The 17,322-nt window shown below is 41.4% G+C and overlaps 1 protein-coding gene across 2 annotated transcripts; it reads right to left on the bottom strand.

Moving 5' to 3' along the window:
- Positions 1-1,150: 1,150 nt before the first annotated feature.
- edem3 (ER degradation enhancer, mannosidase alpha-like 3) lies at positions 1,151-17,056 on the bottom strand. Of its 2 annotated transcripts, XM_022205009.2 has the most exons (21): positions 15,837-17,056; positions 15,695-15,740; positions 15,193-15,293; positions 14,212-14,251; positions 13,795-13,907; positions 13,490-13,643; positions 11,855-11,989; positions 10,108-10,213; positions 9,732-9,829; positions 9,015-9,140; positions 8,841-8,924; positions 8,523-8,606; positions 8,040-8,164; positions 6,918-7,089; positions 6,683-6,837; positions 6,439-6,583; positions 5,766-5,957; positions 5,354-5,519; positions 4,199-4,384; positions 3,752-3,799; positions 1,151-2,633 (listed from the first exon to the last, which is right to left on the bottom strand). In XM_022205009.2, the coding sequence occupies exons 1-21, from the start codon at positions 15,923-15,925 to the stop codon at positions 2,272-2,274; spliced, it is 2,727 nt and encodes a 908-aa protein (XP_022060701.1). In that variant the 5' UTR covers positions 15,926-17,056; the 3' UTR covers positions 1,151-2,271. The 2 variants fall into 2 exon arrangements, with proteins under 2 accessions (XP_022060701.1, XP_022060702.1); XM_022205010.2 differs by lacking the exon at positions 3,752-3,799.
- Between the last annotated feature and the right edge of the window lie 266 nt (positions 17,057-17,322).

Genomic DNA, 17,322 nt, shown 5'->3' with positions numbered 1-17,322 from the left:
TTTACCCCAAGTGCACTTTTTAAAGTTTTCTTTGGTGAATTATCAGAAAACACTCCCAGAACTCCAGTGCCTGTTTCTATGACTCAGTCTCACAAATGGATGCTAAAAGTAGGTTATTGAAACAACAGGAAGAGATTTCAGCTGGTGACACCTGGAGTGGAGGTAAAATGGATTTTTGTGTGATTTTCAGCCCTGAAATTTTCATGTTTCTATCTCCTGTATTTATGAAGTTATGAGGGCTCAGAAATGCTGGGAAAAAAAAAAACATGCAGATTCAAAAAGCGACACATCACTATGCACTCAAAAAGTAGACCTGTATCTCTTAAAAGTCTCACAATTTTGGGGCATTATTTTTAGTGCGGTGAAACATCTGAAGATTATCTATTAACAAAAACATAAAATATACTCTTAATATATTCCGTTCCCACCTGAAATCCTCAACTCAATGTAAATTTATTTTAACCCAATTTCATTAAGTTACTTGAGTTTATTTTTAAATCAACAAACACAGAAATGTGAGTCTAATTTACACACATATTAAGCTGATGCAACGTTATTATTTCAACCCAACCCATCAAAATGTTAACTGAAAATTCAAAAAGTTGACCAAAATAAGTAAATTGGGGAATCAGTTGAATCGCTTTGAGAGTGTCCTTAAAATCCACCTTTATTTGACATGTATGTGTACTTATGCTGTACTTATTTGGAAAGTTAAGATTATATTTACTATGTAGACATTATTAAACAGTATTCAGTGTTATTTCCAGCTCCAATAGCTGCTACTAAAACGTTCTTTACGTGTTTGTTCTACCCGACAACAATAGTTTTGTTGGAAATCTTTTGAACTTTAAGTAACAAGTAAATGCAAGAGTTTTATTTGCAGCAGCATATTTCTACTAGATATTCTTGAACCGCAGTTTTAATCACTTTGACAGTAATGTTAGGGTGCATACTGAGAATTTCCCAATTACAGATCTGTCATGTTGACTCAGATGATTTGATGTGGGTGTCCGCCCACTGTTTTTTAGAAATGTCTGTCGGAAAAGAAACCATTTCGATATCTTTGCCTTCCACTCAAATATTCCTCTTTGTTCGCAGAGTCAACATGTGTTTACCATTTCCTCGAGAAATTCACAGACATGACATGTGCTGAATTATCTATTAAAGCGACTTCTTTTTTTATTTTTTTTAAATCAGCACAAAACGGTTGAACACTGAAGGACTGCACAAAAACAGGAAACTCATTTTGGATTCAACCAACGCTGAAATCTGCTGCATTTATGCATCCGCTTACATTTTACATCCATTTTTGGTATTGCAACATTTAAACTTAACTCAAAGAATCAAGGCAGGTTCCCACTTTTCCCGGTTTTTATTATTTGATTTCATTCTTTCAATTTATTGGCTTATTTCTGCTCCTTTCAGTCAGTAAGCAGCTCCATGACAGATCATTTATAGCGCCCTCTTGTGGTGGCCTGTGGGTGTGATCCACCCCATCACTGCTGAGGGTGTGTCTGCTCCACCCAGTGTGGCCCAGAGGCTGTTGTTTGTGGGGGCAACCAGAACCTGAGCGAACAGCGCTATATCATCAGAGTCAATATATCTCAACAAATACATATTTACATCGACACACGACTTCATAAATTCTGCAGAGAGATTCAGTTTGGTGTGGAGTCTGTCTGCAGTAAAGCCATAAGAACAGCCTGCAGCTTTATTGATCACCAGTTCCTCCCATTAATGAAGTCCTTAATTCTCATCAATGTGTACACATGATTAGGCCCAAGACCAGCAAAACAGTATCATCACAAATAATCATCACATTTAAACAAAGCTGAATTGGTCGATGGATTAGTTGGTGAGAAAGTAGTTGTTGAACCAGCATTCTATTGAGCAAAAGTAGTCAGAAATGCATAGAGAGAACAGTCTGAGAAGTAATTTGGAATGAAAAGTGAGATGCAGACAGTCTGGTCCATGTCATTCATTAGGGTTTGTTATGACACAAACAGAAAAATGTATGAGAACATGAGGTAAGAACCCTGGTCTCTCACCCATCATCTACCTAAAAAGGACTCCCTTGTGGTCCAGAGATACAGTATGTGGGCTGCCTTGGCACATGACACCATTCACAGAGGGAAAGAGGAGAAATCGTCATGAGAGACATCTTCCCAGCTTCTTTTGAGTCCATCAGACTGAGGCTGGCGACATGTGAAGATTCCCTCCCTCCAGGTTCAGGATGGAACCAGTCACAGGGCACGAGGTGCCTGACTACTGTCAGAGCTCATCCTTCTCCATCTGCTGGAACGCCTCCAAGTCTTCCCGCCAATCAGCCAGCAGTTCATCCACCGACTGGCTGCTTGAGTCTGTGTCGGCCTCAGGCTCCTCTCTCTTCTCTGAGTCTCTGTCCTCTTTAAGCGGAGCCGAATCAGCCTCAGCCTCAGCCGGACTGACGTCTTCTTTTAGTGGGCTAACTTCCTCTGCAGGACTAGTGTCTTCATCTACAGGACTGACTTCTTCCTCAGGAGCAGATTCATCTAGCTCCAACGTGCTCATTTGTGATTGGCCGACCGGTTCAAACGAGGTGGGCGTTGTTGCCTCAGTTAAGCAGTCCTCCTTGGCTTCTTGCACATCCACACCTGAAAAGGAAGCAGGGGCGTAAGAAGAGCTCTACACAAAAAGACGTACGATGAACACACGCTGCTCTCTTTGTCCTCTTCCGTCAGTAATCCATACATGCCTCCCGGTAACCCATTCTTGCTCAAAAATAGAACAGTTTTCGTCGAGAGGCTGTCAACTATAACAGCATGATGCTGATTGTGAGTCATGTTACCCGCAGGATAAAACCTCTCTCACATTGCTGCACAACCAAACTGAGAGCTGACTGAGCAAAAGGAATCTGGTAAAAAGTTCTGCTGCGAATTTTGCACAAATCTGGTTAGATGCGGTGCATTTGATCTGTTATTGTTTCTTTAAAAAATGCAGCTGCTTCTTTAAATGTGTTATTATACATCTGAGGGAATATATCCAGAGTTGTTACAATGACAACAGCAACCTGTAACTACAAAGCTTCCATTCAGGTAGAGATGGGTACTGACTATCTGGGGATTATGATGTCATGGTCACTTTGTGGTAACAGAAACCGGCCGATAATCAATAGATCTGTGCTTCAGTGTCTGTTTTGGGAAAAGGAGTGAGGAGCAGATGCTTAAAAGCTCTGATTTCTAACAGCTGTTCTGCAGCTGTACAGCACCCACGGACAGGCTACGTCTCTAAACAACAGTTACTGTTTAAGCTTCTTTGTATAAGTAATGAAAGCTTGTAATCGCCGGTGCTTAAATAAAAATTTGACACAGAGAGAGAAAAATCCAAATTACAAGTTTAACTTTTTTTTCAAGAAACCATGTAAATGCACTGTTAGACGGCTGTGGTCTAGTCCTGCTGCACTGTCTAGCCTTTCCACGGTGACAAACATAAAGAGCTGTCATGCCTCGAGCTCTTTAGGGGGGAAAAATAGCAAATGACACTATACTGTGACTGCACTAAGCTTTTCTATCAAACTCCAACAGAACTTTGTGGTTAGAAGGCAGACTGCGAGAGCGACACAGAGAGAGAGGGAGAGAGAGAGAGAGAGAGAGAGGGATGGGGAGATACGAGCATTACCATAAGGAGGGAAAACAGGGATTAAGGCGAAGGAAAGAGATGAAAAATGTGGGCATAGCAGACAAAGAAAGAAGGAAAAGAAGAGGATACTTACTGCCCTCAATCAGGCTTCCAGGAAGAGGTTTACCTTTGAATATGGCTGCTGCTCATCCAAAGGGGAGAGGGTTATGGAGACAAAAAAAAGGAAGAGAAACCAAGAAAGAGAGGAGAGAAAGGTAACGTTACAGGGAATAGAGGGATCTGGCAAATGAGGAAAAAGAGGAAAAAGAATGAGGATGCAATATTGATAAGGCTGTAAACCTCCGCCATGCCCCATTATACCCACAGCTGGTGGGTGGTTTCGGAATGAGTCACAAGCTCTGAGACTTCAAATAATGCCTGAATCCCTACACCTCATCTTTATTTTATGGAGCCGAGCACGAAATGAGGCTCAGTCAGCGGAGAGATATAAGTTCAGCGATGTGATCAATCTCATGAGCAGAGATAAGTGAAGCAAAGGAAAGGAAGGGAAGGGTGGGCGTTTGAGGGGGTAATGTCACACCTCTGTCTCTGGCTTTGTCGCTCAGCAGCACCTCCACCTCTCTGTACTCCTTCAGCGCCTCCAGTAGGATGTTTCCCTCCTTGTGGAACAAAAAGAGGAGAGGCAAGGTGACATCATCCGTGTTGCGTCCGTCGCCGGCCATCTGAAACAGGGGAGCCGTGTCGCTGCTGCTGCCCTCGTTATCATCTGGAAGGGAGCAAAAGCACAGGAGTGTTGAACTGTAGTCAGTTCTGCTTTTAGATTAGTGTCTTCCTCCATGATGGCATTATGTTCTAGGCTTGTCATGTCATATCTCTTGAACGCATGGAGAGAATTTCTTCAAATCCAGGACAAATGTTTACTCAAAGAGAAGCCTGCACTGATTTTATTTTGGTGGTCAAAGGGTCAAAGGTGAGGCGACCGCATGGACACCTCCTTCCTGCGAGCGTAATCAATCAGGGAGCATCTTGAGGGAATTTCATTATACTTGGCACAAACAACCGCCTTGACTCAAGGATGAACTGATTAGATTTCGGCAAAAGAATGAGGATGCAATATTGGTCACAGTGACCTCACAAAACACGCCGTAACTCAAAAATTCAAAGACTAATTATGACAGAATTCCACACAAATGTCCAATAGGATAAAATGATGAAGCAATGACATTTTGTGTTTCAAAGGTCAAAGATCAAGTCTGGAGACACATGGATGTAAACTGCTACTAAACTGGCTGGCAGAGGCATACAAGGGCAAGGAGGTCATTCTTGTTATTTTATTAGAGTAAAATGAATACCTTTTGGTTTTGTTTATTACAGTGTAATGAATATCTTTTTGGTTTTGGACACCTCTGAAGAAATGGAGCTGGGAAGAAGCATTTTAAACAATAAATACAGAAAAGTAATTAAAACCAAAGACCAAATGAGAATATATTGCCTTCTCTACCATTTTCAGCACTAGAATCTGTAACTTTAATGGAAAAAGCGATACATATATGAAGAATATCCTGCAACTATGATTACTATTAAGCTCACGAAAGTTCTGCTTCATTATTCCGTCTTCATATGGCAGGAAGGATCATATTGGACTTGCTGTCTTCAAGATAATCCAGTTATCAAACACTAATCTTGTCACTGAGCAGTCATCTTCCGTCTTGTGTCATCTGCTGCATGAACTCACCAATAACTATGCCTCCAATGGCGCCAGCTTTCTGGATGTGTCGAGCTTTCTCTGCGAACATACACTGACCCCTCTGGAGCAGAGCGATGTGACCCTGGATGTACTCGGCGTTGGTGATCTCGGTGCAGCCGCTGTAGGGTTCGGCTACGGTGACAAAGCCTCGTACCTGTCCACAGGAGGAAAAAGTGAAGGACTCTAACGGTGTACAGTAGCGCTGCCTAACCCCAGATGTTCTGTGTTAAACCGAGCGCTCATATTTCCATCTGTCCTTTTGAAAACATTCCTGGAGAGGAAGCGCCCTCTCACAAACACAAAGCGAAACTGAGTGTCTCTCTGAGGAAAATCAAACAGAAGCGCAGTTAAGTGCCCATTTCTAACCTGGAAGCTTGGCAAACCTACAAAACCCACTCACCCCTGTGGAACTTTTGGACAGGTCCGTGCCAAACTGTGCTGGGCCGGCGGTTAGCACCACCCTGCCAAAGAATGGATGCGAGACGATCTGAATGGCTCTGGGAGGCAGCTGCTCTTTCTGCTGCTGGCTCGACAGCTCCATCATCTCCTGCATGAAACGCACGCCGTCCTCTGCTGCTACCGCACTCACCGCCTAGATGTAGGTGTAACAGAGTGGGAGAGAGCATTGGAAACAAGTGGAAAGACACCAAAAACAACATGTAGTTGGGATAAAAATATATAAGCCAGTTTGCCAAAAACCAAGGCACCCTCATCACAGTATGTTCTCATGCTTGTTCTACATCTGAATGATGAATAAATAATATAGATGCACAATCCTGATGCACACTGTTAAATACGTACTCATTTTTCTGCCTTTCTGCTTTCTGAAAAATAAATATCCTCCATGTTAAGAGGCTGTTTTTCCTCATTAGTTCCAGAAGTATCATTATACAGAAGAGATTGCTTTGTAATGACTGCTAGTAAAAAGTAATGTGCTGCATCAGCCGCTACCTTGTTATTCCAAAAGTAGCACACTATCAAGAAAGTGAGCTACTTCAGTTAGGGATTTTTTTTTTTTTTTTTTAATGGCAATCTCTGACTTGGTTGTGCATCTCTGCTGCTAAATTGTGTACCTGAGTAGCATGCTGAACCAGCTGCACCCTGCCGTCTTTCAGGTGGATGAGACTGACTCCCATCCTCCTGAGCAGCTCCAGATGTTCAGGGTTGTTTGCCATGAAGTCCTGAGCCCTCAGGGGAGGACGGCCCATACCAGGTTCCCTGAAAGGAGGCAGACAGAGAGGAAAAACGAGGAATTAAAATCACAAAAAAAATATGACTAGGAAGGTCTTCACACGCTAAACCTGTATGTGTACATACTTGTAGGGGGCAGGACGTGGGCAGCTCTTGTCTACAGCACTTCGGATTGGTTCTCTCAGGTTCCGAGGGAAGGCGGGGTCAGGAAATAGCAGGCGAGTGTTAGGACACGTCCAATCAAAGTTAGAGTCGTCCAGCTCCTCTTCTGACTGAAGTACCTGGAGAAACAACAGTTTTGAGTGAATGAGACACAGGAATGCTTTTATAACTTCTAATTAAAGTGAAACCCCATCATTACCGTTTTGTTTGAAGGAATGGATGAGGAGTGAGGGGCAGTGGAGAGGGACAGGGGCAGCAGGTGGGCCTCGGTTGTGAAGACGTAGTCCTCCACGTCAAACGGTAGGTCGTCCGCCTCAGCAAACAGCAGGAACAGGTATTTAAACATCTCAGCAAGGAAGAACGAGTCCATTCTGGGAAAAAGAGAAGATGTGGCAGACATTTTATCCGCGGTAAAAACTTGTTTGTGTTCCAGTATTGATGCTACCATACTATATAACATGCAAGAAAAATATTACAATGTTCTGATACGTATTATGTCAAAATATCCTACTACATCTGGGCAGACTCTGAAGCATGCATGCTTTAATGGCCATTCTGACCCACAATGCGCTACGCAGTTACAACCCATACATCATGTGAGAGTTGCCGAGACAGATGACAGTTCATTTCACACTACAGACTCCAGTAGTCAGAGTATAAAGCACGTTATTATGATGAAGCAGGAAGTCCAAATTAGACGCATACTGCATGGAACAGTATGTACTTTTTAAGGGCAGCTGTGGTACATTCTCAGAGTAAAAAGTATGCAACTTTGAACAGAACCCAGGTACAGTCAATTTAATACTTGAGCTTCTTTCTTTTTTATGTATTTTTCAGGTGTTTTTGCCTTTATTTGAAAGGGACAGCTAAAGAGAGGCAGGAAAGCTGCAGGGAGAGAGAGAGAGAGAGAGAGAGAGGATGACATGCAGCAAAAGCCTCAGGCTGGAACTGAACCTGAGGCGCAGCATTAAGGACTCAGCTTTAGTACACACCATTCCACTTCATTCTTAACAATAAATTCATTGTTCATCTTTTAACATTCCTACTAAAACGTCCTGTTGCAGTACGTAGCTTTGTGATAATTCCTGGCTTTTAAAAACATGCTTTGGCTCATTTACAGTCTACACAAGTCCTGTATGATTTGCATCACCTATGTCATCCCCAAAAATCTCTTTTCTGGAAAGTTCAAACTATTTAGGATTCTTTGTCATTGATGCACACAGCATGACTGTTACAGCATTATCTTGTGGTATGGAAAACACGCCTAAATGATACAAATACTGCAATGAATCGAATAAATACCGAGTCTTTATATACTGACCGGTCCTCGTGGCTTCCTGTACGTACGTCCTTCATCGCAGCGAAGCCACACGGAACACGAGCAAAGCGATTGAGGTTGTCCAGGATGGTTCGACCTGCCTCCAGGTAGTAAGGGTCCCCTGTGGCCTGGGAGAAGGAGAGAACAGAAGTGTCATTCTAACAAAAGGACAGAACATGAACTATGAATAGGGCTCGACTGAGGTCACGCCAGACAAGAGAGATGATGCTCCTTCAAACGTATAAAAAAAAAATCTAACTAATAATCATGAACTCTCATTTGTGATCTGAATGCTGGAGGCTGCTTAAGTATTTCAGGGACGGACACAAGGTTCCAGTGCATTTTAGTCAAATGTCAGACACTCATGATCAAAGTGCAAAGTAAAAATATTTAACTTTAACTGCTGCATGATAGTAGACATTTACCTCTAGACTATGACAGGGAAAAGAGATTGCCTGCATTATGTCAGACTATTTGATAAATTACCTTGTAAAGGAAATAGGTGCTCTCTGCAAACTCAGGCCTCAGGGGATGTTGGGCCCAGTGTACCCTGAAATCAGTAGTGAAGGCCTGGGGAAGGACAGAGGAGGACAAAGGGGTCAGCGCACCCTCCCCAAGTTTTACAATTACAATGGAGAGACGAAGGTAAAATGCAGACGGCGTGCATGAACTGTGAGTTTGTTAATTTACAAACAGTTCTGGTTGGCAACACAAGCAACATGGGGTTACGTGAGTCAATGGTAAAAATGGCACCGAGTCATTTTTAGTGCCACAAACAGAGTAGGACACAGTGAGACAGATTACCTCAGGGAGGAAGTTGTGTTTTTTGGTCACTTGATACAGCATCTCATGAGTCTCGATGGCAGGACGGATATCTCCCTTCAACACCTGAGACATGCACATTATTTACAAAGTTATGGAAATGGCAAAAAGTCTATAAAGATGGTGAACTGTTCAATTTGCATGATCTAATCTGACCTGCAGTCCAGGGAAAAAGGCCAGCAGAGAGTCCATCCAGGTGCGAGCGGGAAGCAGAGGTTTGTGGATGTGGACGTCCAGCAGCAGAGGGGGCTGGCTAATGTACTTCATTATGGATGCATAGTGCTAAATGGGGCATACAAAGTGGACATATTGAGGATACAACTGTCTGAAGGTATGAGTAGTAGAAATAGAGCAAGCAGAGACTCAATTTTAGACACAATGTGACTTATGTTAAAAAAAAGCTTCTAAAAACTTGACGTAAAACCTTGAAATGTATGCATGACAAAGCAGGTAACAAATGTCTGTATTATTTCTTCAGAGATTAGCATTGGAACAGAGTAAAATGGGCTGACATGACTTGATTAATCAGCCACAATGCTACTAAACTGCATTTTTCCAGTGTACAAAATCTTGAAATCTCTGAAAACTGTTTGGCAAAAAAATTGTGCCTTCATGTACAATCCTTATGCTAAGAAGTGGGGGCTTTTAAAACAGGATAAGAAAAAGTATTGAGCTGAGAAGAGCGTAATATTAACACTTGCCTCTTTTCTGAAGCACTGAACTGAACTGAAGTGCACAAACTATAAATATATCCTAGCATATCTCTGTTTTATGCAATAGGCACAGTTGTGACAAATGCTATTATGCAGACAGAGAGGCATCAAATTACTGTGGAAAATGTGTGTGTGTGTGCGTGCATGTGTGTGTCCTCACAATATTGAACCGCTGCAGAAAGAGGTCGTCTCCCAAGAGGACGTAGGCCTTTAGCAGGTATTCATAGTACGAGTCAATTCCTGCTCCGACTCCACTGTCTGGAAACAAACAATAATCCATCACTTTATAAGACAGGAGAAAACAGAGGACAAACAAGTTTTCTGTCTGGATTTATGCCGCCCCTGTACAAACATACAAACACAGCCTCTGTCACTCAAACAGAAAGATTGTGCTTCTGTACTTACAATTTCTTCAACCCATGTCATTCTTTCCTTCTCAAATACTTTCCCAGTTTCATCCCCTAATCTCCTCTTCTTATCTCCGGTCACTCAGTCGTAACAATACCCCACCAGGGACTCCTCCTCTTCCCTCTCACCTCTTCGGACCCACTCTCCGGAGTGGATGTTGATCGTAGTCCCCACCAGATTGCTGTTCCTCTGTCTCTTCTCCCACAGAAAGTCCAGAGCTCTCCGGGCATGGGCCTGTGCGTGTGTGAGGAAGGGTGCAGTATTGATTACCAAAGTAAAAATCAATCCGCAGTAGCTCTCCGCTGTTTGAAAGATTACAGTGATTGACTATGTGCTTGTTCAGCAGTCTGCTGCTGCCAGGAAATGAACCAGTCCCAGGCTAAAGTTAAAAAATAAAAATCTTAGCACAATTTCCAAATCCTTCAATACATCTACTTCAGTAAAACAACGCATATTGCTTTTACATAGCAGCCAGGTTGATCAACAAGCAGAAAAGATGATTCCTTTACTTTGCCAGGAGTGGGCTTTTTTGACAGAATGCATTTTGGCACAGAAAAAGTGCAGAAATACTTGATGAATAAAGGCTGTCAGAGGTCCATTTAACCGCTTCAGCGTCAGGATCCTGGTATTATTCATAATGTCTCACTGTCACAGCTTACTGGGAAACTCAAATACAACAAAATCCCATTTTCCATGACTAGTAAAACCTGTCTGACATCTTTTACTATTAGGACCAGTCAAAATGTCTGCTGTGATAAAAGCTGCTTTTATATTCAAAAATAACTGCAGCTGCAACTAACAAAGCCCTCAAAAGAGGACACAGGTGTACCAAAAAAAACTGCAAGGAACCCTAATTTAACAAAGTGATTCCAGGTGGTTATCAAAGACTGATGGTAAGCAGCAGCGTTGACTTTGGCATAAACTGCTTTTAAGCTGGAGGTCCCTCAGACACTAGTTTCTCCACCAAAGCTAATCCCGTCTTTTTCTAAATCAAAAAGTTAACAGAAATTGACAGGATCTGCACCAAAGTTGAACTGGTTCCTCCTCCATTTATGCTCCATTTTTGAACCAAGTTCCATGAAGTTCTGCTTGGCAGTTTGGTGTAATCTTGCTGATAAAAAGCCAGACAAACAGCAGTGATCACCGACTTCCATCTCGACTCTCACCTCAGCAGAGGAATTAAAAAGGAATGGAAGAGGTTTATTTTTCTTCTGAAGATGGGTGCCTGAGCATTTATAAACCAATGAACCCAAAACAAAACACAAATAAACCATTACAATAATATAACACTGAGAAAGCTAAGATGATTGGCGCAAACAACAGTAACAACTGGATTACGTAAATGTTCTTTAAACCCCTGTTCACAAGATCTGAATGTTGCTGTGAAACTCTTGCAATCAGTGAACCCAGTTCTATTAGTTATTTGCACAGTGTAAAGTACACACCAGTGAAAATCAGATCTCACTGAATACATGACAGATAAAGCATTCACACATTATGACACAACAGACCGGTTTCATAAAACCAAGAATCTGCAACTTGATCTCAAAGGAAATCTGAGCCACTTGTTGTGCGGTTTTTCAGTGCTGACGTGTTCAAAATATCTAAAGGTTTTCTGACGATTCAGCAGCTCTTTGACGGCGGTCAAGTAAATGTCAAGTGTCAGAAAAATTGCAAGATACCTGCAAATGCTTAGGAGTAATTAATTTTTTTGTTTTAGAAAGTTTTTGTGTCAAAAACTTTCGCCTATTTCAGTTAAAAGATGGAATTAATCCTTATAATCGGGGTAAATATAACAGATAATCAAAATATAATTCTGTAAAATGCTTTACTGAATGTTAAACTAGGTGTGATTACATGACGGCAATGTGTTACCTCGAACACAGGGTCCCCAGTGAAGCGACTTAAGGCTGCAAACTCCAGGATAATGGTTCCAGCACAGGCTGTGCAGGTGTCCGTCTCCGTGCCTGTCCTCGTCTCAGGACCCCTGACACCATGTTTCAAGTTCACCTGTCGATCAGAGGAAAATCGGTTGCGAGTGTCACATTATATTCGTGTGAGATTGCATACGGGGACAATTCAGCCATGAAAATGTCTGCGTCTGAAAGCGGTGACAGCTGTGAGCGGAGCAGTGAAGCAGAAAATGGAAATATGTAGTCGTGATCTGAGATAACGCCCCGAGCAAATGTAGATATCAGGCTGTCATATATTGCAACTGTGGAAGCATGGAAATACGCATAAACGGTTATTTTTGTAGCACACTAATTGTTTGATTAATTGTATAAAATATAGATTATATTTGAAAAATTGTTTTGTTCAAGGGGTAAAGTTGAATTTTTTCATTATACAGACTTATACAATACATCACAAATGATGTTAGTCTTCACCAACATTTCTTATAAATTATTAAAATATGTAGAGGAACGGTATGATGGATTTACATACATATCCATATGTAAATTCATCAAGCCCTATCTGTATACATGAGAGGTGTAGACAGTCTTTATTACTCCTTCAAGGAACGGCGGAGTTATGTGACGATCAGCGTATGTTTGTCTGTGAACCTGTCTGTGTGAAACATTACTTAAAAACAGACAAACAGTTTTGGATGAAATTTTCAGTGAAGGTCAGAAATGACACAAGGACCAAGTGATTAGATTTTGGCATTGATGCGGCTGATAGTCTGGATCCAAGGCTTTGTTAAGGATTCACTAGATATAGCTGCCGGCACGGCGTCACTGTGACCATGACGTGAACACTGTCAGTTACCGACTGATGATCACATGATTGCGATCCTACAACAAATTGACCATGATTTATAAGTTGGAAATCATAAAAGGAACAAATGATTAAACTGTGGGGTGTTTGAGTCCCATCAATTCCTTCTGTCTGCTGCATATTTAGGTCAAACAATGTAGCAATCCCCAGCCAGACAATGGCGAAGCTCCTGCTGTTTCACAAAGCCTTTATTTACATTCAGCAGTCAGCCTTATTTTGAACACAAATTCACCTTTCTGTCCTTCACTCATTTCTTCACCATAAGAGTTTCATTTGTATCTAGCTACTGCAACATGTAGGTTTATCTTACGTTACATAATGTATAACAGTTTTGGGTGTCACAGTTATTATTCTGCATTCATGACAATAGCTTTTATGCAACATTACCCATTAAATGAAACTAAATTTGCACAAACTTGCACACAGAGCCTTTTTATACTAGACCATACAGTCGTGAAAGTTAAAAAACTGTGGGATTGGGCGCCCAGATAGCTCAACTGGTTGAGTGGGCGACCCATGAACCGGGGCTATGGTTGCCGACGCAGCAGCTTGGGTTCCTGCCTCTTTAGAGCAAGTCTGCTCCCCATTGTTCATCCTGCTTTTCGGTCTGCCTCTTCACTGACATATCAAATAAAGCCAAAAAGGCCAAAAAAAATTACTTAAAAAAACAAAACAGTGGGATTAAAAAGTTACATTACAGTAAGTATTTCTACTTATGTGTGTCTGTCTCACCCTGGGATAAGGCAAGCCACTGCTGGTGTTGAAGGCTGGCAGCAGTCGGACTCCCAGGTCTTTGGCCATGTGCAGGAGCTCGTCCTGGTACCACTGCATGTGTTCACCTCCCTCCTTCAGCATCACGGCCATGGAGTGACCTCCCAGCAGACCTCTGAGAAAAAAACACCATTAAACAATCAAGTCATTTGTCCACTTCAGCTGCTCTGTTTACTGTTTGTCCGTGAAAGAGTTATACTTTAAGTGCGTGACAGTGCTTGAACAATTTATTCTTAACAGTAACTGTGTTGACAAGCCAATCTCACCCAAGGACTCTGATGTTGGTTTCGAATACCGACACTACGATGTCATTGTCCAGCCTCACATCTGACAGGACTCTCCTCACTGCAGCCTCAAACTCGGTCGTCTTATTTAAAAGCTGCCAGGGAGGAACGGTGCATAACTGTAAAATCTGCTTTCATTACACACAGTTTCACAGCTTAAAAAATTTAAGAAAAACACTCTCATAAATATTTCATAAAGGACCTTGTTCATTTTTCACTGGTAACATTGACATTTTTCCCAACATTCTACAGTATCAATGACTCACACAGTCATAAAATGTCATTATTAAGCAGAAAATCATGGCTCATTTACTTGTGCGGGGTGTGTAATGCATTCATGCTATTCTATTGTTAGGGTAAAACAACTAAATGTCAAAAATAGACAGAACTGATACTCACCACCAAAGTATCCAGGGTGTCTATGAGGGTGAGAGAAAACCTAGCAGAGAGACAGTAATCGTTTACCAGGATGTTGGTTGCCACAACATTAATATTCACACTGACGATTCCAATTTGGCAAGAAGAGAATCAAAGTTAATGTTCAGATTATATTCAGCAGCACCATCGAAGCAGGAGCTAAATCAGAAATTTACAACCTCAAAAAAACTAAGAATCAACCTTGTGTCCACAAAAGGAGAAACTAATTTCTGCCTTCATCTCATGGGCAGCCTGGAGCTCTCGGCCTGTATTCCCAATAAGACTCTTCGAAAACTCTGACTCACTGCTAACAGAGTTCAACAGGAATCAAGAGAACGGAGCAAAATACTGCAGTTATAAATACTCAAAGAAAAGATTACTGCTGGTTTATAAAACACTCAGTAATTTTAGGCCAAGGGCAAACAGATACAGTGTGAAGCTGCACACAAAAGGAACCATTTTCCTCTTTATTTCAAATACAGCCCTACTTTCAAAACTAAATTAATGCTTTTGCGCTTTTAATTTACTGTTGTAGTGTCTGCACTGTCAGTTCCTTTGCTGCATTTGAGGCATCTTCCAACTTACTACTGCACTGTAACTGCACTAGAATTGTGTTTTCTTCTTCAACATTATCCTTGACTCTTTTATTTTCATTTAATCATTTTCTTTTATCTCACTTTATTCTGTCTCGTATAAGATTATCCTAACGCTTTTCTTAGTGTACGTTAAGCACTGTAAAATCACTTTTGTGCCACAGATAAAGCTGCCTCACGTTGTACTTCAAAAAGATTGTGTTAAAATGACTTGAAATAGCGATGCTTACGGAGCAGTTCTGATCATTATTTAGATACAGCAATCTGACATGTGCGAGGAGCTGGTGTCATAATGTGTGTAAGTAATCTATGTTATGATTTCTCCATTTCTGTGTTAGGCGTCAAGGAACAAAGGCAATCTGATACTCACTTTCCAAGTGCATCATCTATGTCTCCTCGACTGGGCTCAAGCCCTCGTACTCGCCCTCTGCAAGTTAGAGGCATCAGCTCATCTGCTGGGTATGCATGGTCCTGGGGAACACACAAACACACTTTTGAGACCCTGTTTGCAATTTCCATCTGTTCCATAAAAGGCTGGCTGAGTTGGATTAAACCTCTGTAATCTCAAAATGACAAAATATAAGTTGATCAGACTTGAAGGAAGTTGCACAAAGCTAGCTGGGGTGTTGATTTTTTTTTAATCAAACCAGCGACAAGTAACATTCTAAAAAACACACCTTCCAAATTATTAATATATATATATATATATATAGCTATTACTCTATAACAAACAAGTGAAACATCACATACTTCTAAACTATTCTCTCCACAAATAATGTGAGCAGGAATAAGCAGCCCTTTTTCTGAACACCAAAAACAGCAGCTAATTATTATTTTCTTAAATTTTAAACATCTGCAAAGTTATAACTTACCATATAATTCTGATATGCATGATCAAACATCTCAACCACTTGGTTCCTTTGAGAAAAGCACAGAATGGACACAAATCATTTTTTTCTGATGAGAAAATATTTCTCTTATATGACATATATGAGTGTTTTTCCTTCAACTCACCTCAATCTGTGCTTCTCCTCCCTTGTCATAGGCTGTGCCAGGCTGCATAGTGCTCCGAACAGCGAAAAAATGAACAGTACAGGCGGCATTGCAGTATGTGGGCGCGATCGGGGCAATATGCATACAACTACACTCCAGCTCACAGTCAGTAACTGGGTAAATATTTAGGCGTTACAACTGCCTCAATCAAACAGCTTACTCTAATAAACACAATAAAGCAGCATAAAATTACACCTTCCCTTTAATTGAAAACACTAACATTATGTTTAATCTATTTTTCTTTTCTTTTCCAACGATGTACCACCTAATTAAGACTAAATCCTAGTTTGCTCCTCAGTTTTGGCCGCTTCCACTCCATCCGTGTCTCACCAAAACAGAGCAGATTGTCAAACTAGGTGCACCTACAGCCAAAGACAGTTTGTAGGAATGCTGTCATTTCAAGTAACTAGACATCAAAGTGTACCTGACTGAAGTGTAGCAGGAAGCATTTGCTCCACGTCCTGTTACACCTGTTTACTTTTCCAAGCTGTCACCAGCACACATGACACTGACACGTTGACAAGCAAAAGACTTACATTTAAGTCTATTTAGCTGCAAATCCGCTGAGCCAAATGAATCCAGGGGTCAATAAATTAAAGTCACAATGCTGTCTTAAAGGGAAAACTTCTAGTCTTTTTAGTTATGACCACCCACTCACTGCCATCTTCAAGACACCTTGTTCACCAAAAATCAAGCAAGTTAAGGGATCTTGTAGCATTAGTGTTTAAAATCCCTCTTCTCAAATCGTTCACTTTCGCCAAACAAACAGCAAATTAAATCAAGCCAGCAGCTCCGGAAAGCTCCCTTTTCACACCAGCTCCTGTTATCACTCCGGTGCGTTGACTGTAAGTCCTTTTTTCAAACATGTGAGTTAATTACTTCCTCCTCTTGACAGCTCTCTTTCGTCAACCGAGCACTTGTCAGGGTTTAATTAGCCTGTTAGCTAGCTGTGCTAACTAGCCGGCCCGGTGACACCAGGCGAAGCGGGAATAGAAGACAAATCGAGAAAAATCGTCTCCATCGTTGAAGAGCGGGCCTGACTGGGCGTTTTTTCCTGTCCGTATGGGTTAAAAGTGGACAACTTCGCCGTGTTTTTGCTGTTTAGCTAAGCTAGCTGCCTTCAAAACCACAAGCCGTAGCGATGAAAAACGTCAACAACGTCCGCTTCCTGGTATTGGGATATTTTCCCCGCTTACTACCTGCCAGGAACCATTTTCTCACAGGTTGATAAACAAATCAAATCTGCTTAATTGTCATTTTTAATCGTCTTTAACACTTAAATTAGAAAAATTTAGGAGAAAAATAAAAATAAAAATCTGATTAATTTATATAGAGCATTAAGAGTTACCTGAAAGTCAAAGCTGAGGAAATAAAAAATTAGTTAAACCCATCCGGCAACTTGGTTCTTGTGTTGCCTTTGTTTGCTGCTTAGAAAAGCTCGGAAATC

The sequence above is a fragment of the Acanthochromis polyacanthus genome, chromosome 4, assembly GCF_021347895.1.
Source record: "Acanthochromis polyacanthus isolate Apoly-LR-REF ecotype Palm Island chromosome 4, KAUST_Apoly_ChrSc, whole genome shotgun sequence".
NCBI classification, from domain to species: Eukaryota; Metazoa; Chordata; class Actinopteri; family Pomacentridae; genus Acanthochromis; species Acanthochromis polyacanthus.
The sequence above is the reverse complement of the archived record's forward strand: the minus strand, read 5'-3'. Positions and strand labels throughout refer to the sequence as shown.

Excerpts from the sequence above, each read along its gene's own strand:
- edem3 (XM_022205009.2), bottom strand. The coding sequence starts at position 15,925 with ATGCCGCCTGTACTGTTCATTTTTTCGCTGTTCGGAGCACTATGCAGC. Across the intron at positions 10,214-11,854 it reads CTGGGGACCCTGTGTTCGAG|GCCCATGCCCGGAGAGCTCT; the intron begins GTAACACATTGC and ends ACACACGCACAG. Across the intron at positions 4,385-5,353 it reads CATTGGAGGCATAGTTATTG|ATGATAACGAGGGCAGCAGC; the intron begins GTGAGTTCATGC and ends GCTCCCTTCCAG.